The sequence below is a fragment of the Diceros bicornis genome, chromosome 28, assembly GCF_020826845.1.
Source record: "Diceros bicornis minor isolate mBicDic1 chromosome 28, mDicBic1.mat.cur, whole genome shotgun sequence".
Lineage (NCBI taxonomy): Eukaryota > Metazoa > Chordata > Mammalia > Perissodactyla > Rhinocerotidae > Diceros > Diceros bicornis.
The window spans coordinates 43,136,377-43,162,677 of NC_080767.1; the positions used below are offsets into that span (position 1 = coordinate 43,136,377).

General features: G+C 56.3%; 2 protein-coding genes across 2 annotated transcripts; both read right to left on the reverse strand.

The window, feature by feature from the left end:
* Positions 1-13: 13 nt before the first annotated feature.
* Positions 14-10,490, reverse strand: PAEP (progestagen associated endometrial protein). The gene is made up of 6 exons (XM_058524694.1): positions 10,395-10,490; positions 9,443-9,582; positions 8,742-8,815; positions 7,486-7,599; positions 6,662-6,766; positions 14-195 (listed from the first exon to the last, which is right to left on the reverse strand). The coding sequence occupies exons 1-6, from the start codon at positions 10,488-10,490 to the stop codon at positions 14-16; spliced, it is 711 nt and encodes a 236-aa protein (XP_058380677.1).
* An 8,983-nt stretch (positions 10,491-19,473) lies between these two features.
* LOC131393632 (beta-lactoglobulin-2-like) lies at positions 19,474-25,586 on the reverse strand. The gene is given in 10 exon segments (XM_058524696.1): positions 19,474-19,613; positions 21,049-21,167; positions 21,296-21,340; positions 21,462-21,525; positions 21,610-21,714; positions 22,519-22,632; positions 24,207-24,279; positions 24,939-25,036; positions 25,039-25,081; positions 25,491-25,586. Coding segments are annotated over 10 exon segments (897 nt in total).
* Positions 25,587-26,301: the final 715 nt, after the last annotated feature.

A 26,301-nucleotide genomic window follows, 5' to 3' on the forward strand; every position in this document is an offset into this window, starting at 1 on the left:
TTTAAGAGGAAATTCAAGGTTCTTGGGACATGTGGAAATGCCCAGAATCACACGGGAAAGCCGCAAACTCTTGTTCCCAGAAATCGTCGTTGACCACGTCCATGGAAGTGCAAGCAGGGGCCTGGCAGAGAGCTGCGGTGGAGGTGGCTCCGGGGCCAGCAGCGAGCAGTGGGAGGCTGAGCTGGATCCCGTGGGCTGGGAGACACAGAGTGGAGAGACAGGACACAGCCTCTGAGCCTCTGATCTCACGAAGGGGCTGAAGACAGACTTGACCATCGATCCTGGACTCCAAAGCCAGGGAGGCTTCTGGAGCAGCAGGAGGTCTGCAGGTAAGTGATCACGTTCATCTGGAGAAATGGGAGAACAGCCCAGAAACCCCGATCACGGAGGGCGCTGGGGGAGCTGCAGACGACAGCCTATCCGAGACACCGCGTGGGCCTCCACCACGTGGTGGGCACCACGAGAGAGGTGGCACGAGGAGAGAGCGCCGGGTGAGGTCCATAGAGCCTTCTGGAACTTACAGCCCGCCTGGGGGCTCCACACGGAGCCACACAAGTGAGAGCATCACACAGCACCCACCTCTCGGAGGCGGTGGCCACTAAGCCGCGTGCTGGGAGGTGGGGCTTTGCGAAGGGAGGAGGGACAGTATTCCAGAGGTGGAATAGCGTGCACAAGAGCCCCGAGGAGAACCTGGGAAGGCTGGCTGAGTGAGCCTCTCTGTGGTGGGTCCAAGAGGCATGGGAACGTGGGGGGCTTGGTGAAGGTGCTGCCGCTCCATTAGGTCACCGAGGCCAGGTCACAGGAGCCCCTGGACCAGCTGCAGCGTGTAGATTTCACCATATGTGACAGGAGCTGCTGGGAGAGGGCATGACTGGCAGGGTCCCTTGGCTGAGAGGCTGTTGGGGGCACTCGCTTCCCCCTCGGCGGCCACTCTCACCAAGGCCAGGCTGGCCGGGCGAGAGCAAGGCCGTGCCGGGGGGCAGCCAGGGGCCCGGGCTGGCCACGCCCCCAGAGGGCCAGAGGGCCGTGGTCAGAGAGGCACTGGGTGTTGGGCGGGGCCTGAACGCTGCAGAGTCTTCCTCAAGGAGTTTGCTGAAAGCCGCGTGTGTGGTTCTGGAAACTGTTCTGGTGGTGGGCATGGGTATGCTCCAGGCACTCGCTCTTTGATAGAAAGTGGCACCCAAGCCTTAAATCCTTTTCGGAAAAAAGCCGAAAAACACACACGAGCTGAAAATGACAAGAACTCTGCACAAACTGCCAGCGTACCACCATAGGACGGCCTCCTTGAAGGACACAGGGAAAGTGGGAGGAATAGGGATTTTCATCTGGGGAGACATGCACAGTGCTCACCCACTCCTTCCCTCCTTCCCCCCTCCCTGCCTCTCCCTGATCACACGAGTCACCACGTGTCCTCTGAGAGCTCCGGGCCTGCTCAGACTCTGCCCTGAGGGCGCCCTTGCCTGCGGCCACCACTTCTCTGCCCCTGGGACAGTCAGCCCCCGCCAGGCCAGGCTCCTGGCTGTTAGCGTCATGACGCCCCCTGTGTCCGTGGGTGAGGTGCCCGTGGCCTGCCTCTCTGGGACCCACCATCACCCATGGACACAGGGAGACCAGCTCCCGGCTGCATTGCCCACTGTCAGCCGGGCCCCAGAGAGGTCACTAGAGCCCCTCACCAAGGGAATGTCCCTGCGGGCAGCTGGGGTGGGCTCTGGGATCTCAGGTGAAGGCCCCCACTGCACCTCTCTGTCTTCCTCAGCCCTGGGAGGGGTCCGGCGTCTGCGTTCTTGGGGGTGGGCCTGGTGAGAGGTCAGGTGTGGTGGGCGCCTGGGCCTGGGCCGTGTGATTCTGAGCCGGGCTCCGCCTGCATTGCTCTCAGGCGATGGTCGCTGTGCTCACCCGGCCTCGGCAGACCCAGGGCGTGTCCTCGCAGACTGGAGACCAAGCACGACCACGCTGCTGGTGTCCCCGAAGGACACTAACGAGACTCATTTGTGGAAATCTAGCTGGCCCTTTAGGAGGGTGTCTGAGTCCTGCCCGAATTCGCAGTCTGCTGTTAAGATGCAGACAGGTAGAAGCAGGACGGCTGAGCCCCTTGGGTAAAGTTTCCCCGCCATTTCTGTCCAGTTTGGGCCCCTTCGACCCTGGTGCGCTCTTGTGATAAGAGGACTCGGGCACCAGCAAGCGGCTGTCCTGGGGACAGCGGAGCCTGTGGCTGCACGGGAGCAGCTGGTATCTTTTCCTTCTCTAGGAACAAACATTTCTACTTGAGTCAAATCCTCAGGTTCAAAGTGGGAAAACCCACGAGAGCTGCCTGTCTGCTCAGCGGTCAGCTCGAGCTTTCCCTGCAGCTTCAAAGGTGTCAGCTCTGTGTTTGCTTTGTCTCAGCAACTCCAGCCTCCTGCAGATGTCCGATTGCTGCTACGTCATCGTTGATTTCTTCCTCTTTGATAGGGATGCCAGGAAAGTGAGGGATCCCTTTACAGCCTGACGAGACTGCGAAAACCCAGGAGGTCCATCTGTCGCCAGTGTGCTGGTGACTCCATGGGTGAGGCCCAGCCACGCGACCACTGAGGCCTGGGCAAGAGGCAGCCCCCACTCAGGGTGTTCAGAGTTGCAGCATGTAAGGCACAAAATAGACCTCAGGTTTTTAAAGATAGGAGCGAGTGGTGAAAAGCACTATAGCAGGGCTGTCTGGGGGAGAATGGGTCACAGGGACAGGTGTTCTGGAACGGAATGGGCCTTGTGCAGTCATGGCTTCCCCTGCACGCCGGGAAGCTCTGCTGCAGGTTTTCTATGGGAGCAGCTTTGATAATTGGGTGGGAAGCAGACAGTAACAGAACCTCCAAGGTGCAGTGGTGGCTAGCCGAGCAATGCTGGGCGTGATTTGGAGAAATGAGGCTCCTTCCTATGAGGGACCCACAGAGAGAGAGGCAAGGAGAGGCCTCTGTTTGCCGGGAGCCTTGCCAGGGCACGGAGGGACCAGTGAAGGTGGCGCCAAGCTTGTGAGGAGCACACTGTCGTCTTGTACGCAAATCAGGACAGGTTTAGATGGTTTTAGGGATGTCCCAGTCCAGAGGGCTGCATGTCAGTTAGGCGTATTTGTGCGAGTCTATTTCTGGGTTCTCTGTCACTGATCCACGAGTTTATGCCTCTGCAAAGACCATAGGGACTTCATTACTGTAGGTACGTAATAAGATTTGAAATTCGACAGACTGATTCCTCACATTTTACTTTTTTTTCAAAATTATTTTAGCTATTTTAGTTCCTTTGCGTTTCCATATAAATCTTAGAATAATCTTATCTATGTCTACAAAAACCCTTGCTGGGATTTCGGTAGGAATTGCATTAAACCTGTCTATCAATTTGAGAAGAATTGACGTCTTTACTATGTTGAGTCTTCCAGTCCGTGGACTGTAAGTCTCTCCATTTATTTAGATCGTCCTTGATTTCTTTTGTCGGCATTGTGTTGTTCTCAACATGCAGATCCTGCACATGTTTCATTAGATTTACACCTAAGTATTCTACTTTTTTTTTTTTGGAGTGATTATAAATGGTGTTGTATTTTTAACTTTGGTGTCCACATGTCCATTGCTAGTATGTAGAAATAAAATCGATTTTTGTATGTTTATCTTGTATCCTGCCACCTTGGTGAACTCACTTATTAGTTCTAGGAGTTTTATTTTTAGATTCCTTGAGATTTTCTGCAAATAGAGATGCTGTTGTTTCTTCCTTTCAGATCCATATGCCTTTTGTTATCTTTTCTTGCCTTATTGCCCTGGTTAGATCTCCCTGCACTATGATGAACAGGAGGGGTGAGAGCAGACATCCTTGCATGTTCCTAATCCTTCATCACTGATGAAGGCATTCGTCATTCCCCATTAAGTACAATGTTAATTCTAAGTTTTTTGCAGATGCCTTTATCAAACTGAGGAAGCTCCCTTCATTCTTATTCTCTGAGGCTTTTTTTTTTTCATCATGAATAGGTGTTGAATTTTGTCAAATGCTGTTTCTACATTGATATGATCATATGATTTTTCTTTGTCAGCCTGATAAGACAGTGAGCTACATTGATTGATTTCCAAGTGTTGAACCATCCTTGCATCCCTGGCATAAAACTTACTTGGTTATTTTGTATAATTCTTTTTATATATTGCTGAAATCTATTTGCTAGTATTTTATTAAGGATCGTTGCATCTATATTGATGAGAAACATCAGTCTGTAGTTTTCCTTTTTAAAAAAAAACGTGTCTTTGTATGGTTTTGGTATCAGAGCAATATTAGCTTCATAAAATGAATTGAGGAGTGTTCCCTCCTCTTCTATTTCCTGCAAGAGATTGTGCAGCATTCATGCTCATTCTTCTTTAATCATTTGGTGTAGTTTTCCTGTGAAATCTTCAGGGCCTGGAAATGTCTTTTTGGGGAGGTTTTAAATTAGGAATTCAATTTTCTTCATAGTTGTAGGGCTATTCGAATTACCTAGTTTGTATTGGATGAGTCGTGGTAGTTTGTATTTTTTGAGGAATTGGTCCATTTCCTGTCAGTTGTCAAATTTATGTCTGCAGAGTTGTTCACAGTGTTCCCTTACCATCCTTTGACATCTGCAGGGTCTGCAGGGACCCCCTCCTTCATTCCTGATGTTAGTCTTTTGTGTCTTCTCTCTATTTTGCTTTGTCAGTTGTGCAAGAGGTTTCCTTTCCAATGTTTATGCTTTTCCTTTCTTCTCACTGTCCTATCGCACTGAGGCATTCAGTGTGATGATGAAGAGGAATGTGGGGAGAGGTCGTCCGTGCCTTGTTCTCAGTCTTGGAGGAAAGCATCCATCTCTTACCATTAAGTACATGTCAGCTGTTGTTTTTTTTTTTTTTAAATTTATCATCAGTTTAAGGATGTTTCCTTCTATTTCTTGGGAGGAGTGTACTTCCTGGTTCCCTTCTAGTCAAGTGACAACTTCTGGTTGAGCAGGAAGGTGATGTGTGTACCTGTCAGGACAGGAGCACTGACTGGCCGGTTGGCCAGTTATTATTCTCTTAAAGCTTCCTTTTTAAGCCAATATTGGTAACTGATATTTTTCTAGAAATGTATCCATCCCATCTATGTTTTAAAACTTTCATTTTATACTTATATTGTTATGGATATAAAATATATATTTATATATATAACTATACACATATATACAGGAAAATATGGGTATATATTGTTATATGTAAATTGTTCTTATTATTTAAAAATCACTGTTTCTGTTGTTATACACCCCTTTTCCCTTTGTGACACTCCAAAGTTTGTGACAACAAGCTTCCTTTCCACCTCTGGCCTCTTCTGCCCAGTTACTCTAGCCAGCGGAAATCTCTTTATTCTGCATTAGCCCAGAAAAGATCAGTGCATTTATGGGCATACGAAGTTTGGTACCAAGTGTTCCTAGTCACAATTACCCTTATGTTCCTGAAAGAGAACCTTGAGGGTCGTGGGGGCTGCATTTTTAAGAGTGCAGAATTCGATTTGCACGTAACTTAAGTGTTTATACCAATATTTATTAGGTTAAGTGACCGGGAATTTTCATTGCTCGTCCTCCGTGAGGTTTTGGTGTTAAGTGGGGAGCTGCCTCTGGAGCACTTCTATCTAGTTCCTGAAAGTTTAAGAGCCCCTCATGATGTGTGCTGACCCCCAAATGCCCCGAGGCCTACGACGCAGAAGCCCTGAATCCCAGCCCTGCTCTTCATCCCCTGAGCCGCCCCCTCAGCTCCATCCCGCCCGTGTCAGCCAGGAAGGACTCAGACAGAGAGAGAGCTCAGGCTTATTTCTTTACTGCTGTAGGAGGAGTGGCTCAGGGCAGGAGATCGAGGCTGGGATCCGACATGCCAGGGTCCCAGGGGGAGCGACGTCCACCTTGGTCTCGTCCCTCCTGACTCCTCTGACAGGGGAGGGGTGACATTGTCTCTGCAGGGGGTCCCGAGGCTCCCAGGCCCTGTAATGGATGACGGGCTCCTCTGGGATTCCTGGGGAACCTGCCAGACCCTCGCCAGCCCCTCCCCGACTGGGGGTATGGGACAACCCCTCCTTGGAAGAGGGAGCCCCTGCCTCACCCCCTCAAGCTGAGTGGCTGTCACCCTATGCCTTGCTTCCCAGCCCTCCATCCCCCACCCAGAAGGAGTGGTGGGGCCGTCAGCGTGAGTGTGGTCGGGACACAGGAGACGATATCCCAGAAAGGCCATTTGAGAGCGGGCATGTGGCCAGCCTGGCTTCTGCAATGACGAGGAGAGACCCCGGTTCCAGCCATTCCCACAGGGGCGCCCAGGCTGATAGAGGGGAGTCTGGCCCCACTGAGACCCCCCGCATGTGCCCGGGACATGGGGCCCAGCCGGTACGTTACCCCAGGAGGCGGACGGGCAGGAGCACACCTAGACGCGGCACCGCTCTGTGGGAGGAGGGAGAGCCGCGGGGAAGGGATGCAGGTCAGACACGGCAGCCCCGGTCCCAGGGTGTGGTGGGGGGAGGACCCCACCTCAGGGACCCTGTACCCCCTCCTGCCCACCCACCTGCCTCCTGGGGGGCCTGGGGGGAATGGGGGACCACTGCGGGAGAAGACATTCCCAGTGCTCATGGCTTTCTGGTTGAGGAGCCACAAGCCGGGGGAAAGCCCTGTCATGGGTCAGGAGGTGGTCACCTTCCATCTGGGTCTGGTCCGGGATGATCTGGAAGTTCCCAGGCAGAGGCTTGAGGGCTCTGTCGAATTTCTCCATGACCTCCTCATCGACCTTCAGGGTCCTAGCTGTGGGGGAGGAGGAGTCAGTCCCCGGGCTGTGGGGGCTTTGACGAGACCTCGGGGGGCTGAGGGGCCCCACCCAGGGGGCATGGAAAGGACAAGCCAACATCCTGGGGTCGGCAGAGCCTGGTCCACCCCAGCTTCCCAGGGTGGTCTCCAGGGCTCAGCCCACCTGCCCTCTAGGGTCCCTTCCTACCCCCACCCCGGCCCAGTCCCCTCTCCTCCCAGGGTAGTGCTGGGGGGTCACCCGGTCACAGAGGAATAGGGGCCCCCTTGGGCTCTGGGGTCTCCTCCACCACCCTGGCTGGCCAATTTATGGACCAGAGAGCCCTCTGCAGCCCAGCGCTGTGGTCAACTCGGACCCTGGGACATGCAACGGCACTGCTTCTGTGACAGTAAAGTCACCCTACGTTTGTTTTCCGGACGTTACAGTTTAAGGACGTTTTTATGTCTGACTTCCTATTTGGTGAAATAATTGAAACTCTCCCTTAACAAAGGCTGTTGGATTCATAGTAACCCATGGGCCTTGTCGAGACTGTCAAACCAACCACAAGGGCTTGCAGCCCACCTGCGTGTCTGCCCCTCGTCACCAGCCACCCACAGTCCCAGGAGACACCACCTTTCCAGCATCCGACCACCGTCTCCCTCGCCCCGCCCCCTCCTACTTCACAGCTAGGCCTGACCAGCAGGGTCTCAGTCCGGAAACCTGGGGGCGTGGTGCGTACCCAGGTACTGGCAGGCCAGGCTCTGCGCGGGGGCAGCGGCGTCGTCCTGCATGCAGAGGAGCAGGTAGTTTTCATAGTCGGTGTCGAGCACGAAGAGCTTGTTCTCGTCCAGGTCTGGAGGAGAGACCAGGATGGCGGCAGACGTGAGATTCGGGTTCTTGTCTCCGGCAGGAGGGGATGCTGGTCAGCAACCTCTCTGCATGACCAGCAGGATCCTCCGGGCAGAGTACAGGGCGGGAGCTGCCTGCACCCCGACATGTGTCGGCCTTTCCCTGCAGCTGGCCCAGGCACAGAGGCCGAGAAGCCCTCGAGCTAACCACAGATCTCACCAGAGGTGTTCTGCCGCCTCCTGGACTCGGGCTCACCTGTCACTCAATCCAAGACCCCCCACCAGGTCCTGAGACCCACAGTGGTTGAGAAGTGGGGTTTCCACACTGATCTCGGGGGAGACCGGGCACAGCCGGGTGAGGGAGGAGAAGAGGATGGTCCTGTGACAGGGTCACATTTGAGGGGGCGGAGCAGCCCTGGAGCCTTGGGAGCCGGAGGAGCTAGAGTGGGGCCGCCTGACTGAGGCCAGTGGGTGCCACCATCTGCCCAGCAGAGTGTCCTGGGCAGCTTCAAAGGAAGTACCGGTGTCCCGACCCTGCTGCGGCAGATGGCGCCGGGGCCCCGGGGGCGGGTGCCCTGGCATCGGTGTCCGTGGTTGTCGTGAGCAGCCTTGGGTCAAAATCAGTCTTGAGGGCCAGCCAGGGGTGGGGAAAGCAAGACGCGGCCCAGGCTGCCTGGAGGGGGGACAGCCCTGGTGGAAAGTGCCCCCCACACCCGTCGCGCGTTCTCCTCTTGGATTTAGTGAGGAACGAGGGGATGAGGATATGAATCCTGGGTCCAGGAGATGGAGGGTGTGGCAGGCTGGGGCGCCAGGGGCTGCCCTGACACTTGCGGAGCGGGCAGTGGCTCCTAGCTCCCCGAAGGCAGCCTGGGAAGGCAGTGACCGCACGGATGCTTCCTGAGCTCAGCCCGAGGGACTCGAGGACCCGCCCCGTGTAGAGAGCTCTGTCACCTTGGGAGTTAGACCAGCCCAGCCGGGACCTGCCCGTGGCCACTGGCTCCACAGCACCAGAGGGAGGGGCAGGCAGGGCAGCGGAAGCTGGCGTTCATGACCGCGTCGGCACCGTCCCCACCTGCACCTGAGCATCCTCAGGCCAGAGCCTGGCCCCCTGCGCCTGCCCCCAGAGCCCGGGGCCTCCGGCACTCACAGTTGATCTTGAACTCAGCAGGGCTCTTCGTCTTTTCCGCGAAGATCTTCCTCTCAGCACACCCTTTGCTCTCCCTGAAAGGCAGTCGATTCTGTGAGCCGCCTGCACAGACGGCATTTCTATAAGGTCAAACCGTGGGGCAGGGAGCAGAAACCGAGCTCCAGGAGGGGCTCTGAGGGGAGAGCCTGGTCACTGGGGTGTAGGCTGCACCCGTTGTCACCTCTAACAGCAGGCCGGTGACCAGGTTGGGCAGGACTATGAGAAGTCAGATGGAGCCAGAGAGAAACCTGCTGGGAGTGCCCTCACCCTGCGGGGTCAATGACCCACATTTGGCAGGCTATCCCGGGGTTCCGGTCCTCGTCTCCACCCCCACATCCACCAGGCTCTCTCCTGTACCCTCCGCCCCACTCTGGGGGCAGACAGGGCTCATGGCAGGAACGGCCCAGGCCCTGAGGGCCCCAGCCTGCAGCTGACCAGCCGGCATCCACGCGGGCCTCTCCCCACACTGACCTGGGGCCGCTCTGTGGTTGGCCTGTTGGTCCAGAGCCCTGGTTGGGGCCCCTAGGGGATGGGGATCTTCCCAGCCCTGATTCTCGCCCCTGGGGCACTGTGCCCTCCCATAGTGGAGCCAGGTCCCATCGGGAGCCCACCCGTCCCGGAGCCAGGCCCTGGCCGGCCCGCAGCCCAGGGGGCACACCCACCCTTCTCGCAGGATGATCTCCAGGTTGTCCTCGGGGGTGGGCTTCAGCTCCTGGATGTACACTCTCAGAGGGGCACTCTCGGAGTCCGGGAGGGGTAGGTCACTGGCCGCCATGGCCACAGAGTGCCACGTCCCTGCCACCTGAAGGGGGACCCTGAGCTGCACTCTGGGGGCGGGAAAGGGACCCCAGCCCCAACGTGGGCTCTCTGTCCCACCCTGTCCCTGCCAGCCTGAGTCTTGCCCTCAGGCTGGCCTAGGAAGGAATTGGGCTGTGGTTCTCGGAGCACTCAATGACCCCCGACCTGGGAAGACCTGGGACCCCCCTCCTCTGCTGACCTGAGGAATGTTCTAACCTAACTCATTCCAAGCCCAAAGAAGGACCTAGATGAGCCCATCAGCATGAGTGAGTGGAGAAAGTTTGGATCTTGGGGAGATGTGGCTGGAGATGGAAAAAGGTTGGGGGCAGAGAGGCCTTGTTATGGGCTGAATTATGTCCCCCCCAAAATTCTTATGTTGAAGCCCTGACCCCCAGGACCTCAGAACATGACTATATTTGGAGATGGGGTCTTTAAAGAGGTGATTAAGTTAAAATGAGGTCATTAGGCTGAGCCCTGATCCAATCTGACTGTGACCTTATGAGAAGAGGAGATCAGGAGACAGACACACAGAGGGATGACCATGTGAGGACACAGGGAGGGAACACCATCTATAAGCCCAGGAGAGAGGACTCAGGAGGAACCAGCCCTGCCCACGCCTTGATCTCGGACTCCCAGCCTCAGGACGTGACAGTTTCTGATGTTTAAGCTGCTTGGACTGTGATAATTTTTAGGGCGGCCCGGGCAGACCAGTGCAGGCTCCTGACAGAACAGTCTCCTCTGTCTCTGCTTGTCTTTCTGAGGCCCAGCTTCCCTGCCCACCCTGCAGCTCACCACCCACCCCAGCCATCCGCAAACCTTCTGGAGGTCCAGGTCCTCCATGGTCTGGGGGATGCTGGTGGCCTGGGTGCCACACACAAGGGCCAGGCCTAAGGCAAGCAGGAGGCACTTCATGGCTGCAGCTGCGGTTGCACTCTGAGCTCCGGAGACCGAGGAGGCTGAAGCGGAGCAAGGAGGCCAAGGTGGAGGGAGGAGGCTGAGGCACGGGCTCGGGGGCTCATATAGGAGAGGGCTGGAGAGGGCCCACCAGCCAGCACCATCTGGGCCCCCTGCCATGCGGTTCCCCGAATCCCCCTGACTCACCCTCTGCCCTCAGTGGCTTCCTCGACTGGGACAATAGGAGGCCTTCTTCCCTCTGAGTCCCCGGGGCCTGGACAATTCCTGGTAGGGCCCCAGAAGGGAAGGGTCTGGGGTGCAGGTCCAGGCTGACCGCCAGCATCGGGACACTTCCTGGGTCGGGCTCTGGGACAATGACAGCTCAGAGCCAGCAGTGAGGACAGCTGAGCCCCGGAGGGTGGGCCCTGTGGGTCAGCCAAGGGCTGGAGAGCCCCATGCCAGCCCCAGCATCCATGGACGTTGTGCCAGTGGGTGGCCATCTGTCCCACACAAGGGACATCACCAGCGCCCCTTCACCCCTGTCCTGCCCGCTGCCCTTCCTGCGGGCTCCCACCAGCTCCAGGTGTCGCCCACCCCTCCCGGCTGGGTAAGGCCTCCTTGAAAGGCTGTGGTCTGTTCCTGGTCTTCATCCTGTTTCTGTGTCACTCTCCCGCCTCAGGCATTGGCTCCTCCAAAGCCTGGGACCATGGCCTTGAGCAGATGGGTTCGCCTTTGTGGCCCCTACCCACCGAGGGAGGGGGCAAGGGTGAAGTGGGGTTCAGACAGAGCTCCAAGGGTGGGCCCGGCCTGTGGTGAGCATTGTGTGAGCGTTTGCTGCTCAGTAAGACTAATAAGAAAGACAATAGGACAACGGTGACAGTCACAGTGATCACCAGGGTCACCCAGAGGACGGGTGGTCCAGGTGGGAAAGGGACCTCACCTTTGAGGGGTGCGTGACGGGGGCAGCGTGGGCGTGTTCCACGTGGGCAAGTGTGATGGAGAGTCTGCAGTATCAGAGTCTTCACTCTACCGAATCTGGACTTGTAAATCTTCCGCAGCTCTCCTGTGCCGCTCGACATTGCAGCAAGCCACCATCAACAACTGGGGACTGCAGGGGTGCTGGCGCCGAGCGTGTCCCTGTTGAGTTTGGAGGGGATGCAAAATTCACAGAAGAGCATGTCTTGCTCGTTCTACAATGACAAACAACACCCGTGGGGGCATGTGCATGCCCTGGGCCCCGCGCGAAGGGGCTGCAGAGGCCATTGCTCGACTGTCCAAGAGGCTAACTGGCTCATCTCTGGGGAGGCGTGGGCACTGGGGAGGGGGGCGGGAGCAAGGAGAGGGGACAGCTGCCTCCAAGGCGTCCAGCCCCCCCGAGTGGAGAGGGGCCTTGGAGGGTCGGCCCCTGTCCACCCTCCCCCAGGTGTGTAGGTCCTTTCCACGTGCTACCATCAGCGTCTCAGACGGAGGCTGAGGAGTCTCCTAGGCGAGTTCTGGTGTCTTTTCCCTAGAGGATGTTTGTCACTGCACCAGGAAAGAGCCCACCCGCCAGGCAGACTGCAGATCCCAGGCTGCCCCCCAACTCCCTGTTGTAGGGGTGTAGGGTGAGAGAAAGGGCGGCTCAGGTGGCCCCAGGCCACGCCAGTCGGCCCACTCGGGCTGCTCCTCCTGTGGCAGCTGTGTGGTGACCGAGGCCCACGGGCTCTGCTTCTCACTGGGGCAGGTGCTGGTCAGCATGGGCCCCACTCCAGCTCAGGGCAGCTCTGTGTCCCGGAACCTTGAGACGTGGACCGCAGACCCTGTGTCTGCCGAAACTCTGTGGGAAGTTGAAGCAACATGGGGCAGGGTGGGCGAGGGAACGATGCTGTTTGCCGCCCACCGTTGGATCTGAAATGATCGAATGAAACAGACTCCCAGCCTCTGTGTTTCTCGAGCACGTGCTGTCCACAACGTCCCTTCCGGGTCCCTTTTCTGCTTTAATTCTTGCAACGGTCCTCTAAGTTCAGTGTTTCCAGTTTTCATGTTTTATCACAAGCAAAAGGCAGCATGCTGGTCTGAATGGTGTCACCCAAAAACTCATGTCCACCCAGAACCAGAATGTGACTTTATTTGGAAACAGGGTCTTTACAGATGTAATTAGTTCAGACGAGGCAGACTGGAATGGGGGTGGGGGGTAGTCTAATATCTAGTGTCCTTATAAGAGAAAACAGGGGCACAGAGGGGGCCCAGGGAGAAGGCTGTGTGACGACAGAGGCAGAGACTGGAGTGATGCTTCTACAAGACAAGGGATGCCAAGGATCGTGGGCACCACTGGAGCTAGAAGAGGCAAGAATCCTCCCCAGAGCCCTTGGAGGGATCGTGGCCCTGCGACACCCTAACTGTGGACTTCTGGCCTCAGGGCTGGGAGAGGATATGCTTCCGTAGAAGCCCCTCATCATGGGTAGTCCCAGGACACTAGCTGGGCAGCTTAGACAGGCGTCCACGGTGGCCCAGGTGCTAGATTCAAGAGGCCATCTCTCAAATACTGCCTAGCTTTCAGGACAGGGTCTGGCAGAGCAGAGGAGGTCAGCCAGCAGATGTCCTGTTTTCCGGTAAGCTTGGGAAATGCCGATGCCACCAACCATGGGGGCATCCTTCCTGCGGGCATTCTCAGAGGTTCTCATGCACTCCTGCAAATGGTGACTGCAAGGCTTGCTTCCAGGGCACACCTGTTCATAACTTCCAGGAATGAGGTTCCACAGAATACCACTGAAACACAAAAAAAGCAACCGCTGGCCTCGGGCATTGGTGTCAGGCAGCGGGAGGAAGAACTCGCTGCCCCGGGGAGTGGGACCTGGGAGGAGACCTGGGACCGACCAGCACTCGGCCCTCCCTGCCCACCAGGACCCCTCGTACTTTAGAACAAGGTGAGGGGTCAGGCCTGTAATTGCAGAAGCAGGACATTGCTTTTCTAGAATGAAATCCTGGGGCTGGGCAGGGTCAATGGGCTTTTATATAGCTGAGAATGCAATGCCGCTTGGATACCCAGCCCTGTCCCCTCAGGACGCCTTGCAGCCGGGCCTCAACGACACTGGGGAGCAGTGTGTTTATGAGTGCTAGTCTGAGTTTTGCTGGTCAGGACCGTGGTGGCCAGCACCAGGTGCCCCCAAGCACGCACAGTGGTGAGTTACCTTTCATCTGGAAGGCACACCTTTCCTGGCGGGTCCTCCGTCCTGCACAGGTCCTCGACAGACTCCTCCCCACCCCCACCCCACCCCATGCCTGCGGAACACCAGGCGCAGAGGAGGCTCTCGACGTGTTTGCACTTACTGTCATTACTAACATCACTGTCATAGCAAATAAAATGTAATATGACAACTACTGTCCACGTGTGCCACCAGATAGATGGCCTCTTGCAGGCCAAGTCACTGCTGCTGTGGAAGACAGGACAGCGGGTCCTCAAAAAGTAAACACCATGACCGTTTGACCCAGCAATCCCACTCTGGGCAGAGACCCCAAAGAACGGACAGCAGGGTCTTGACGAGATATCTGTACGCTCGTGTTCACAGCAGCGTTACTTACAACAGCCAAAAGGTGGAAACAACCCACATGTCCATGGACGGATGAATGGATAAACAAAACGTGGTGTGGAACACTATTCAGCCCTAAAAAGGAGGGAAATTCTGACACTTGCTGCAACATGGATGAGCTTTAAACACATTATGCTCAGTGAAATGAGCCCAACACAGAAGGACAATCCCGTAGGATTGCACTTACCTGAGGGCCCTTGAGGAGCCAAACCCATAGAGACAGGGGCTGCGGGAGGGGAGGGGGTGAGTGTTTAATGGGGACAGAGCTTCAGTTTTCGAAGATGCGAGAGTCCTGGAGATGGATGGCAGGGATGGCTACACAACATTGTGAATGTGCTGAATGTCACTGAGCTGTGCACTTAAAAGTGGCCAAGACGGTGAATGCTATGTTACATATATTCTACCACGGTTTTAAAAAATGTCACGTTGCCCCTGCAAACCCCCCACTCCAGCACACTTCCCATCCTTTCGTCCTCGAGGCTACCCTTCTTCTCACTTCTGCCAGGAGCATCCTTCCCAGGAGGTGGATTGTTGAGTCCCTGCAGGGTCTCACTCTCTCGTTTCCTCTGCTGGGGCCACCTGAGCTGCCCTGCTCTTCTGCAAAAAGCCAGCACGGCCCAGCCTGCTACCTTTATCTAGAACGTTCTTCCAGCAGATACCTTCATGGTTCATGCCTCCCACCATCCAAGTCTCAGCTACTCCACATAGAACGTCACTCTCCCTGTTTCCCTGGCCCCTACCCACTTTCTTCCTTTCTTTGTTGCTGTCTCCTGTCCTGGCATAAGCATGTCCCCTGACCACAGAGTGCGTCACAGAGCACGAGGGTCAGTCCTGCTCCCGCTGTGTCTGGTGCCACTGGGCGTGGAGGGCGCTGGAGACAAAGGTGGTCGACTAGTGAGGGCCAATGACAAATGCGCGTTGCTTTGGGTTCTGTTCAGCTGTGGGCTTATCACAGGACGTAGAAAAGCTCCTCTGTCACGCAGCTCAGTGCTCTGTCTTCGTGAAGGTGGGCTGTGAAGTGAGACAAGAGCGCACGGCACCAGCCAGGCCTGCGGACAGCGGGCCTCCCCCGCAAACAGCGCAGGTGAAGACAGGGGAGCCTGAAGAGGCACAGGTCGCCATACTGGCGTCCATATAAGCTTTTCTTTCAAACACTTTGGAAACACGGTCTGAAAGCAGGGAGATGAGGCACCAGAGCCGTCTGCAGGCTCCGGAAGCTTCTGTCACCCAGGCTTCGGTGGCCCAGGGGGCTGCTGCCCGAAGTGTGTCCCGCTCGGAGGCGCTCGGGACACATTCATGCCCAGGACCCACGGCACCCACAGAGCTGTTGGTGGAATGGCAGAAACTCCTCCAGAGGTACAAGGAGGAGTCAGGGGGGCCGGCCATTGGATGAGACATAGCTACCCCTGGAGGAAGGGAGTGAGCCCCAGCTGGAGAAGGGGCCTGGGTGCTCCGAAATCAGTGAAGCATATTCTGAGAGCCCTAGGTGGATGCTGGGTGTCAGGAGCCCCCAGACTCAACAACATGGACCCCCCTCGGTCCTGGGCGAACCTCGCCGAGCTTGATGGAGGACAAGGCGAAAGGCCACGCAAAACAACGGAATGAAAAAGGACACACCAGGGAGACAGCAGAGATGAAAAAGACAAGAGATCACTGTGAAAACATCATGCTAACAAATTTTTTAATGTGGATTGAAAACAAGTTTCTAGAAAAAAATGAGGGTTAGAAAGTATGGATAACTTTATAATTATTAAGACTATTCTATCAGTGATGGAAACTATCCCCACCCAGAAAGCAGAGCCCAGCTGGTCTAACAGGTGTGTTCTGCTGCACTCTGATGGCTGTGGGTATGTTTGAATACACTTTGACTCCAACGTTACGCAAACGCTTCCAGAGAACAGAAAGTGGGGGAGTATATCCCCCACCCCATCCTCTGAGATCATTTTCACCTCTGTACTGTAGCAAGACAGGATGGTAGGTACAAGGAGGCTTACCCCAGAAATAAACGCAAAACGTCCTGGACAAAACAGAAGAAATCAAATCGGTGGATACAGACAATCCGTTGTGGCTAACTGTTTTTTTCCAGCAATGCAGGGATCATATGACCTTATAAAATACCATGATGCAATTCACAGCCTCAATAGGTTAAAGCAGAAAATCTATTTGATCACCTAGATCAATGCAGATCACACGTGTGTTAAAGTGTAACAGTAGTTCCTGGTTCAAAACAAAACAAAATGAAACCTCTTAGCAACATAGAAACGGAAGGGACTTTCCTTAACCTAATAAGCGTATAAAGCGCAAGTTTCCAACAAAAATCCCTCTTAAAAAGGCTGTCATCCTTATCTTTTCTTTTCTCCATCGCCGGTTTTAAGCAGTGTGATTAAGTTGAGCCCTGGCGTCGTTTTCTTCATGTTTCTGTGTTGATATCAGCTGAGCTGCTTTAATCTGTGCATTTACAGTTTTCATCAGGTTTTGAAAATTTGGGGCCATTATCTCTCCAGGTAATTTTTGTGTCCTCCCTGTCCCTTGGGGATCCAATGACACATGTATTTGTCCACCGGAAGTTGTCCCCCAGCTCCCCGTTGCTCTGTCTTCTTTCAGTCTTTCTCCCCTCTGCACTTCATCTTGACCCGATTTATTCCTGTGTCTCTAAGCTCACTAATACTTTCTTTTGTGTTGTCTAGTCTGCTGTCAATCCCACCCAGTGTTGTTGGTTTTCTTCATCTCAGACATTGTAGTTTCCATCTCTAAAATCTGGGTTTGGGTCTTTTGCATCTTTTCCGCTCCTCCACTTCGCTCTTTGTGTATAGGGAATATAGTTGTAACAAACGTTTGGGAATTCTAACCTCTCTGTTGGTTCTGGTCTTCGATTGGTTGGTCTTTGTCCTCCTTGCCGGCTGCGTTTTCTTGGTTCTTTGCCTGCCTGGTAATTCTGATTGGATGCCAGACAAAGTGAATTTGCCTTGTTGGGTTCTGGATGACATTGTATCCCTATAAACACTTTTGGCCTTGTTCTGGGACACTGCTACCTCGGTTGGAAACAATTCATTTTCTTTTTTCTGGTCTTGTTTTTAAGATTGTCGCTGAAAGTAGCAGGCTGTGTAGGAGATCAATAGGGAAAACCCAGAGCACCGAGAGGGTGGTCCTAGTTGGGTAAGCAAAGATCAGCTGGCAATTTAACAGGCAGACTCATGAAACGAGAAAGCTGTAAAAGAGAAAGTGTGATATTGTGATTTATAATAGGAATATGCATTTGGGCTTCTTCCCATTCCTGGCTCATAGCTCCTAAAACCCTTGGAATTTCCTAAGTGATAAGAGGGATAAAGGTGTCTTGATATTCCTAACAAGCCCCTTTTCAATCACACCTGAGTTTATGGTAATGAGGTGATGTGGAAAGCACCTAAGGATGGGGCTGGTTGCCAGGGGAACCAACCACCAATAGAGGGGTGGAATTTTCAGTCCCACGCAGACCTCTGAGGAGGGGAGAGGGGTGGGAGATTGAATCAATCCCCAATGGCCAGTGATGTAATCAGTTGTGCCTGTGTAACGAAGCCTCCATAAAAACCTGAAAAGGTTGGACTTGGACAGCTTCCGAGTGGGTGAACACGTGCAGATTTGGGGAGAATGGTGCCCCTGCAGAGGCCATGGAAGCTCCCAACCCGTTCCCACATACCCTGCCTTACGCATCTCTTCCATGTGTCTGTTCCTTAGTTACACCCTTTATAAGAGACCGGTAATCTAGTAAGAAAATGTTTCTCTGAGTTCTGTGATCCACTCTAGCACAGCAAAGAGGGAGTCATTGGGACCTCTAATCTATAGCCGACTGGTCAGAAGCACAGGTGACAACCTGGACTCATGACTGGCGTCTGAAATGGGGCAGGGGGCAGTCTTTTAGGACTGAGCCTGAGCCTGCGGGATCTGGGATATGGGCTATCTTGGTGACTGTTCCTTGGGCACTGGGAAAAAATGTGTGTTCCAATGTCATGGGGTGGGGTCTTCTATACAAGCTAATTAAATCCTGTTGGCCGATTGTGCTGGCCACATCTTCTTGCCAACCTTATGTCTAGTGTTCTATCTCATCTGTCAGTTGCTCAGAGGGGTGTTCAAGTCCCAACTCCAATGGCAAATCTGTCATCTCTCCTTTCAGTCCTGTCAGTCTTTGCTTCGTGTGCTCTGAAGCTCTGATGTCTGTGGTGTACACACTTAGGATTGTTATGTGGTCCTGGTGGGCTGGCCCGTTTGTCATAGGTGCTGTCTCCTTTCGTAGTCGTTTTCTTTGCTCTGAGGCCTACTTCTTTGGATGTTAAAATAACCACTGCTGCTTTCTTTTTATTAACGTTTGCGTGGTGTATCTTTTTCCATCCTTTTACTTTCAACCTACCTACGTCTTTGAATCTGTCGTCTCCACTCTGCTACTGAGCCCATCCAGCGAACTTTTAACTTCCGTTGTTATATTTTTCAGTTCTGTAATTTCGATTTGGCTTTTACTTCTTTGCTGAGACTTGCTGTTTTCATTTGTTTCCAGTGTGTTTGTAATTACCTGTTGAAGCATTTTTATGAAGGCTGCTTTAAAACCCTTGTCAGATAATTCCAACATTTGACTCATCTTGTTGAGTCAGTTGATTGTCTTTTCTCATTAAAGTCTTGATTTTCCTGGTTCTGGGCACGACAGGTGATTTGGGGTTGTTTCCTGGTCGTTTTGCCTGTTACGTCAGGGGACTTGGTGCTGTTGGAACCTCTGGTTGTAGTGGGCCGTCTCCCTGGTTGGGGTCAGCAGGGCCTGGCCTACTTTTGTGGACTGATTCCAGTGACCGTCTAATATCCAGAGCCTGCGTGGTGCTGTTTTTCTGCCTGCTGGGGCTCCCACTGTCCCTGTTGGTGCTGCCTGAGGGGTGGGAGGAGTTTCTCCAGGCCGGACAGCCCCGTGTTTCCTCATGGGGCTTCGTAAGGAAAGGGAAGTGTGCCCTTTGGCTGATTACTGTTGGAGGGGCCCCTGTTGATCTCCCTCTGCCCTGGGCATTGGGCTCACCTGGTATCGTCCCCTCCACTTGATCCAGGCTGGGAATGATACACCCTGGGCTCCTTCTGCCACTGGGCAGGGGTCAGGATACCCAGGCCTGGGTCACCTTATTCTCTTGAATGGGGGGCATAGGGCAACGCTGTGCTGTTCCTCTGGTCCCGGGTTTGAACCAGTTCACCTTCCTTTACCACCTTCATAGTTCTCTCTCTGCTGGAGTGTGTGTTGTTTTCAGGGTTTCTAATTGTGCTTAGGAGGGAGAGATGAGTCTATACCACCTTGCCTGGATTGAAGTCCAACAGGCTGTGGCCTTTTAGGAAACCTCCTGACGATTAAACTCTGCCAGAGTTGCCTTTGCTTGCTTTCAAGTAACAGTGGTGTGGCGGGAGGGCCCCGGTAGGAAGGGTGGCTGTCACCACACCTCCCGGGGCTGGCCCTGGAGTCTGGGAGACTCGAGGTCAGTGAAGATGATGATGATGGTCATGGTCATGGTGATGGTGCTAGGGCAGGGGTGGTGGAGGACGTGTGCCGGCGGCTGGCGGTCACTGAGTACTTCCCATGGGCCGACGCTGCTCAGAGGGCAGGACAGCCATTTTTCTCCTTCCAGCCTCACCGACATCTCCCTGAGTTCATTCCTTCTGCGATCTCCGTTTTACAGATAAGAAAGAGATGCAAGGAGATGGAGCTTGCCCCGGGACACCCCACAAGCAGGTGACAGCAGAGCACTGGGCAGGCTGGCCTGCGGCCTGTGGTCTTGACCACAGCACTGACCGCCTCGCCAGCACGTGGCCAGGATGACCACTAACGGGTCTGGAACACCGACTCCGTGCTTGCGGAAATGAGCTCACTTCCTTCTCACCCCCCGTGGCCCAACCCTGTCCTGCTCTCTGCCCATCATTTTCGTCCCTGGAGCTGGACCTGGGTGTGTTCCCTTGGAGGGCGTTTGGTGTCAGGTTAGAGCAGGGACATGGAGCTGGTACAAGCGGGATACACGCTCAGCTGTGCCTCTGACGGCCGTGTGGACCTGGGGTACATGACGCTAGGCTGCTCTCCCTCTGTGTGCGTGGGGCTGCGTGAGGATGGACTGGAAGAGAACGTGTTCAACACTCACGCAGGGGCTCAGGAAGGTGAAACACGATGAACATTTGCCTGTTCCCAGTTCTCTCTTGGGAGCGCCAGTCAGCTGGGCAGCGGCTCCCCTGGTGCGGGTCCTGAGCTCTGACAGGCAGGGGCAGGTTCACCCTCCTCTTCCATGCTGGTCTCTGTGGACCTGTCCATCCACAGGGCAGGCGGGTCCCCCTCCCCGCCCTGGAGCTCCAACATCCCCACCTCCAGGGAGGGCAGCAGGGCAGGAGGTGCCAAGAAGACTCCTGAGACAGTTCTTTTTCAAGAAATGTCAATGAAAAACTATGATTTTCAGGTGTACTGCCTTACCAGCAAATAGGGTTTCTGTAGCCCTGAGATGACAGAGACGAGATCAACAGTAATGGATAAACAGATTGTCTCCCCACTCTGAGCTCAGGGTTGGTCTGGAGCTCAGACAGCACCTTTCCCAGACTCACTCTTCATCCCCTGAGCTGACCTCTCGGCTCCATCCCGCCCATGTCGCCCAGGAAGGACTCAGGCAGAGAGAGAGCTCAGGTTTATTTCTTTACTGCTGAAAGAGGAGTGGCTCAGGGCAGGAGATCGAGGCTGGGACGCGACGTGTACAGGTTCCAGGGGGAGTGACGTCCACCTTGGTCTCAGTCCCTCCTGACTCCTCTGACAGGGGGAGGGGTAACGTCTTCTCTGCAGAGGGGCCGACGCTCCTGGGCCCTGAAATGGATGAGGGGGGCTCCCCTGGGATTCCTGGGGAACCTGCCAGACCCTCGCCAGCCCCTCCCCAACTGGGTGTGCGGGATGACCCCTCCTTGGAAGAGGGAGCCCCTGCCTCACCCCCCTCAGGCTGAGTGGCTGTCACCCCATGCTGTCCTTCCCAGCCCTCTACCTTCGCCCACCTCCCCACCCAGAAAGAGCGGTGGGGCCGTCAGCGTGAGTGTGGCCAGGACACAGGAGACGATGTCCCGGAAAGGCCATTGGAGAGCGGGCACGCGGCCAGCCTGGCTTCTGAAATGGCCAGGAGAGACCCTGGTTCCAGCCATTCTCTCAGGGGCACCCAGGCTAATGGAGGGGAGTCTGGCCCCACTGAGACCCCCTGCATGTGCCCGGGACGTGGGGCCCGGCCGGTACGTTACCCCAGGAGGCGGACGGGCAGGAGCACACCTAGACGCGGCAGCGCTCTGCGGGAGGAGGGAGAGCCGCGGGGAAGGGACGCAGGTCAGACACGGCAGCCCCTGGCCCAGGGTGCGGTTGGGGGAGGACCCCACCTCAGGGACTCTGCACCCCCTCCTGCCCACCCACCTGCCTCCTGGGGGGTCTGGGGGGAATGGGGGGCTGCTGTGGGAGAAAGATGCTGTCCTGGTTCCTACAGAACCAGTGGTGGGGACTCAGAGCCGGGACAGCTGCTGCTTCTCCTCAAACTGAGGGGCCTCCGTGGGCCAGAGCTCACCTTGCCCCTGGGTCTGGTCCGGGATGATCTGGATGTGCTCAGGCAGAGACTTGAGGGCTCTGTTGAATTTCTCCACGACCTCCTCGTCGACCTTCAGGGTCCTGGCTGTGGGGGTGAGGAGGTCAGTCCCTGGGCTGTGGGGTTTGACGAGACCTCAGGGGGACTGAGGGGCCCTGACAGGCGAGTGTGGGAGGATGAGCCGATGTGCTGAGGTCGGTAGAGCTTGGTCCAGCCCAGCTTCCCAGGGTGGTCTCCAGGGCTCAGTCCACCTGCCCCCAAGGTCCCTGCCTCCCCTCTGGGTCCAGTCCCCCCTCCTTCTCCCAGGGCAGCGCTGGGGGTCGCCTGGTCATGGGAGGAAAAGGCCCAGCCCCTGGGCTGTGGGGTCTTCTCCACCATTCAGGCTGGCTGATTTATGGACGAGGAGCCCTCCGCAGCCCAATGCTGCGGTCAGCTCGGACCCTGGGATGCCCCGAGAACAACAGCAGCATCACCAAGATGTTTACTGCTGTCAAAATATCACCCTTTAAAGTTGCTTTCACATCTGAATTTTCTTGAAGTCATTGAAAATCTCCTTCTATAAGATCGTTGGATCAATATAACCTGTTCTACCCACTGGTAAGTGTGGCTTCTCCACCCCCGACAAACCCTTCGTCTCTGTAAACCTCTCAGCCTGTCCGGGACATCGACACCAGCCCCTGCCCCTCGTCCCAAAGTCACCCACATGGGAACACCACCGGTCCCACCTCCACTTCGCTAATGTGACCCGCAGAGGCCAGCAAGGCAGCCCCCGCTTCCTCCCGCCTGGGACCGGGGGTGCCGTACATGCTCGATATTCAAAGACGACCAAGGGCCACATCTTGGTGGAGGAGTGGCCCCCCCAGACACCCCCGCGCTGACTCGGCTACGTACCCAGGTACTGGCACATGGTGCTGTGCTCAGCGCTGGGCAGGGGGGCCCCCAAGCAGAAGAACACGTAGTGGGTGTAGTCTGTGTCCAGGACGGAAACCGTTCTCTCCCCCTGATCTGGAAAAGAGGCCGAAACAGAGACCTGGAGTCTCGTCTGAGCACTGTCCCCCCCCGACCTCCATCCCGACAGCAGGCCGCCCGCGTGGAGCACCCTCCCAGACACTGTGAGGACGCCCCCTCCTCCGGGGCCTCTCCTTCCCCGAGGTTCATTCCCACGGTTCCGCTGACAGCCCAGGACTGGCAACCCCACAAGAAGTGTTATGGACCCCAGGGGGTGTCCCTGAGCGGCACTGCCCGGCGAGACCAGCCCCTCCCGCACTAGGGCTCTGGGGGTAAACAGTCCCTCTGACGTGTCGGCCGGCCCTCCAACGAAGCCTGCTCAGATTTACTGCCTGGTTGGCCAAACTCCACTCCCTCGTGTCCTGGACGTAGCATTAATTCATTCGGTCATTTGTCCACACTCAGGCACTAAGTCCCAGAGGACGCCCTCCAGAGGACAGGTGCCCAGGTCCCAGGAGCATCACAGGCTAGTCCAGGATGGGGGCCCACTGGAGTCGGGGGTTGTACGTGGACATCCAAGAGTGGAAGGAAGAAATGGAGAATTATCCGAGAGGTGGGGTAGCGATGACTCGTTCTTCAGAGGTGGGGAACCAAGGGGGACGGGTGGAGACCCCCTATCTTCCGGGGCCCACAGGCCTGGCTGGGTTTGGAGCAGGATGATGGCAGGGCGGACAAGCAGGTCCCCCTACCTCTTCAGAGACTCCCGCCACCTTCTCAGGTGGACCGGTGGTCCTGCAGGGGAGCCTGCGCCCAGGTGAGGAATGGGAGGCGCGGGGGCTGGGTTAAGCGGCTGCCCTGGGTTGCTGGGCACAGACGTGGCAGGGCCGGTTCCGGGGATGAAACTGTACCCGCCACACTCACCACTCTCAGAGGAAGAGGATGTGACAAGACAAGAGGGGGAGGCCCTGCTGAGGTGGGAGAGGGGCCCCGGATGTGAGAGGTGGAGTCAGGAGGTAGGCCTAGGGGCCTGTCCCAGATGAGGCTGAGGGTGGACAGGAGGCCGCCAGGACCAGGGGGCAGTGCTGGTGGGGTACAGAAGGACTGGGGCAAGGTGGGTGAGGCCTGAAACATTCCAGAAGCAGGTTCCAGGTTTGAGAGGCAAATCCACAGCGCGTTTGCCCACAGGCCTGGTTTATTTGGATACTTTTAAGGAGCCACAGGCCGCCGGGCCCTGAGCAGGGACATTGCCAGGTGCCTGTCCTTGGAACCTGCACTAACCCACACCTGCGTGGACAGTACGGATGTCGCAGTAAACAAGAGGCTGCCCTGCTCTCTTCCTACGCCGAGCAGGGAGTGTGGGAGCCAGGCAGGGGGGTAAGCCCTGGATGGAGTGGGGGTCCCCAGGCCTCGTCACCCCCGAGAGTGCCCGTGCAGCTGCAAGGGTGGGAGAAACAGGGCCTGGTGCACACGACGAGGCCACAGACTCCGGCCTGGCTCTTTCTGCTGTAGGACGTTGAGCGACTCAGAGCAGCTCAGAGAGGGCCCAGCATCAGGAGGGGTCACAGCCCTGCCCAGGGCCGCCCGAGGGTAGGCGCCAGATGGCCCTGTGGGCACAGGGTGGGGACACTTACAGTCGACCGTGAACACAGCTGGGTCCTCAGTCTTCTGGGCCACGATGTTCCTCTCAACGCAGGCCTGGTTGGCCTTGAAAAGCCCAACAGTGGTGAGGGTCACTCATGAACCCCTGTGGGGGCAGGAGCTGGGGTCCAGGAGGTGTCACAGGACACACGGACAGTCAGCCCAGCCTGGCCCTGGGCTGGCCGGTAGCAAGGACACGAGGCGCTGGCCTGAAGCTGAGCGTCCCTCGTGGCCCTGAGCAGGCGACTCAGGCAGGTTGACAATGGGGCAGGTGGGGCCAGCCAGGAAGCTCACCACAGGCAGGTGAGCTGGCCGGTGGCTGAGGGCTCGTGACAGCTCAAAACTGACCCAGTCCATGTGGGGCTTGGTTACAGCATTTCCAAGGATGTCATCATGGCTCACCCTTAGAATTCTTTGACCCTCCGGTCACCCACTCTGGGGACAGACAGGGCTCGTGGCAGGAACGGCCCAGGCCCTGAGGGCCCCAGCCTGCAGCTGACCAGCTGGCCTCCACGCAGGCCTCTCCCCATGCTGACCCGGAGCTGCTCTGTGTGGTTGGCCTGTTGGTCCAGAGCCCTGGCAGGGGTGCCTAGGGGACCAGAAACTTCCGATCCCTGAGCCTCATGCCTGGGGCACCGTGCCCACCCACAGCGCAGCCAGGTCCCATTGGGAGCCCGCCCATCCTGGAGCCAGGCCCTGGCCGGCCCGCAGCCCAGGGGGCACACCCACCCTTCTCACAGGATGATCTCCAGGTTGTCCTCAGGGGTGGGCCTCAGCTCCTTGAAGTATACTCTCAGAGGGGCGCTCTTGGAGTCCAGGAGGGGAGGTCGCTGGCTGCCATGGCCATGGAGTGCCATGTCCCTGCCACCTGAGGGGGGACCCCGAGCTGCACTCCGGGGGACAAGAAGGGGATCCCAGCCCCACAGTGGGGTCTCCGTCCCATCCTGTCCCAGCCAGGCCGAGTCTAACAGGATAGGAGTCACTGAGCACTGGCTGACCCTCTGCCAGACGCTGGGCTGCAGAGCTTCCCGCACTGGAAATAACCCTGTTGTGTTAACCCAGGTGGATTTCAAGTCCAAATCCTGAGCCACCTAGGACTACCTGGATCCTGGGAAACCAGGTGACAAGCCCCCTGAAGATAGAGAGCAAGGCCAAGGGTTCCCAAACATCCCGATTCCATTTGTGTGCCTTCAAATTTCTGAGGCCCAGCTTCCCTGCCCGCCCTGCGGCTCACCGCCCACCCCGCGGCTCACCGCCCACCCCAGCCATCTGCAAACCTTCTGGAGGTCCAGGTCCTCCATGGTCTGGGGGATGCTGGTGGCCTGGGTGCCACACACGAGGGCCACGCCCAGGGCAAGCAGGAGGCACTTCATGGCTGCAGCTGCGGTTGCACTCTGAGCTCCGGAGACTGAGGAGGCCGAGGCCGAGCGAGGAGGCCGAGGTATGGGCTCGGGGGCTTATATAGGAGAGGGCTGGAGAGGGCTCACCAGCCAGCACCCTCCGGGCCCCCTGCCATGCGGTTCCCCGACTCCCTGTGACTCACCCTCGGCCCTCGGTGCCTTCCTCAACTGGGACAATAGGAGGCCTTCTTCCCTCCGAGTCAGAACAGGAAGGTCCCCTCTGTCCCCGGGGCCTGGACAATTCCTGGTAGGGCCCCAGAAGGGAAGGGTCTGGGGTGCGGGTCCAGGCTGGCCGCCAGCATCGGGACACTTCCTGGGTCGGGCTCTTGGACACCGACGGCCTGACCTTGATTCTCCCCCACAGCCGACGCCCCTCTGATCCACAGCTCTGCCCATTTCGACACAGGAACCCGGCAGCACTGCCATCTGGAAAACCTGGGGTCCAGTGTGTCAAAATGGCTTTGACATTTTCACCTCAAAATAAGCTCCTAAATTCGCCTTCTCTTTTGTATTCCCAATAACATTTCCGTAGTTCTAGACCCCCTAAATATTAGTTTAATGGGCCAAATGGTTGAAAGACCATGTTACTTGATCTCCCTCCCCCCCATTCAGCTGCCAGAAAGAGGGTTCAAATGCAAATATGATCCCATTATTCTTCCCTATAAAACACAAGTGACTCTGTCTCGGG

What these genes read in the sequence shown, in the direction of transcription:
- PAEP (XM_058524694.1), bottom strand. Translation starts at nt 10,490, where the DNA reads ATGAAGTGCCTCCTGCTTGCCTTAGGCCTGGCCCTTGTGTGTGGCACC. An exon ending in GAGATCATCCTGCGAGAAGG is followed by an intron (nt 8,816 to 9,442) that starts GTGGGTGTGCCC and finishes ACTGCCTTTCAG; the next exon opens with GGAGAGCAAAGGGTGTGCTG. An exon ending in GGACCAGACCCAGATGGAAG is followed by an intron (nt 196 to 6,661) that starts GTGACCACCTCC and finishes TGTGTCTCCCAG; the next exon opens with CCCACGGGATCCAGCTCAGC.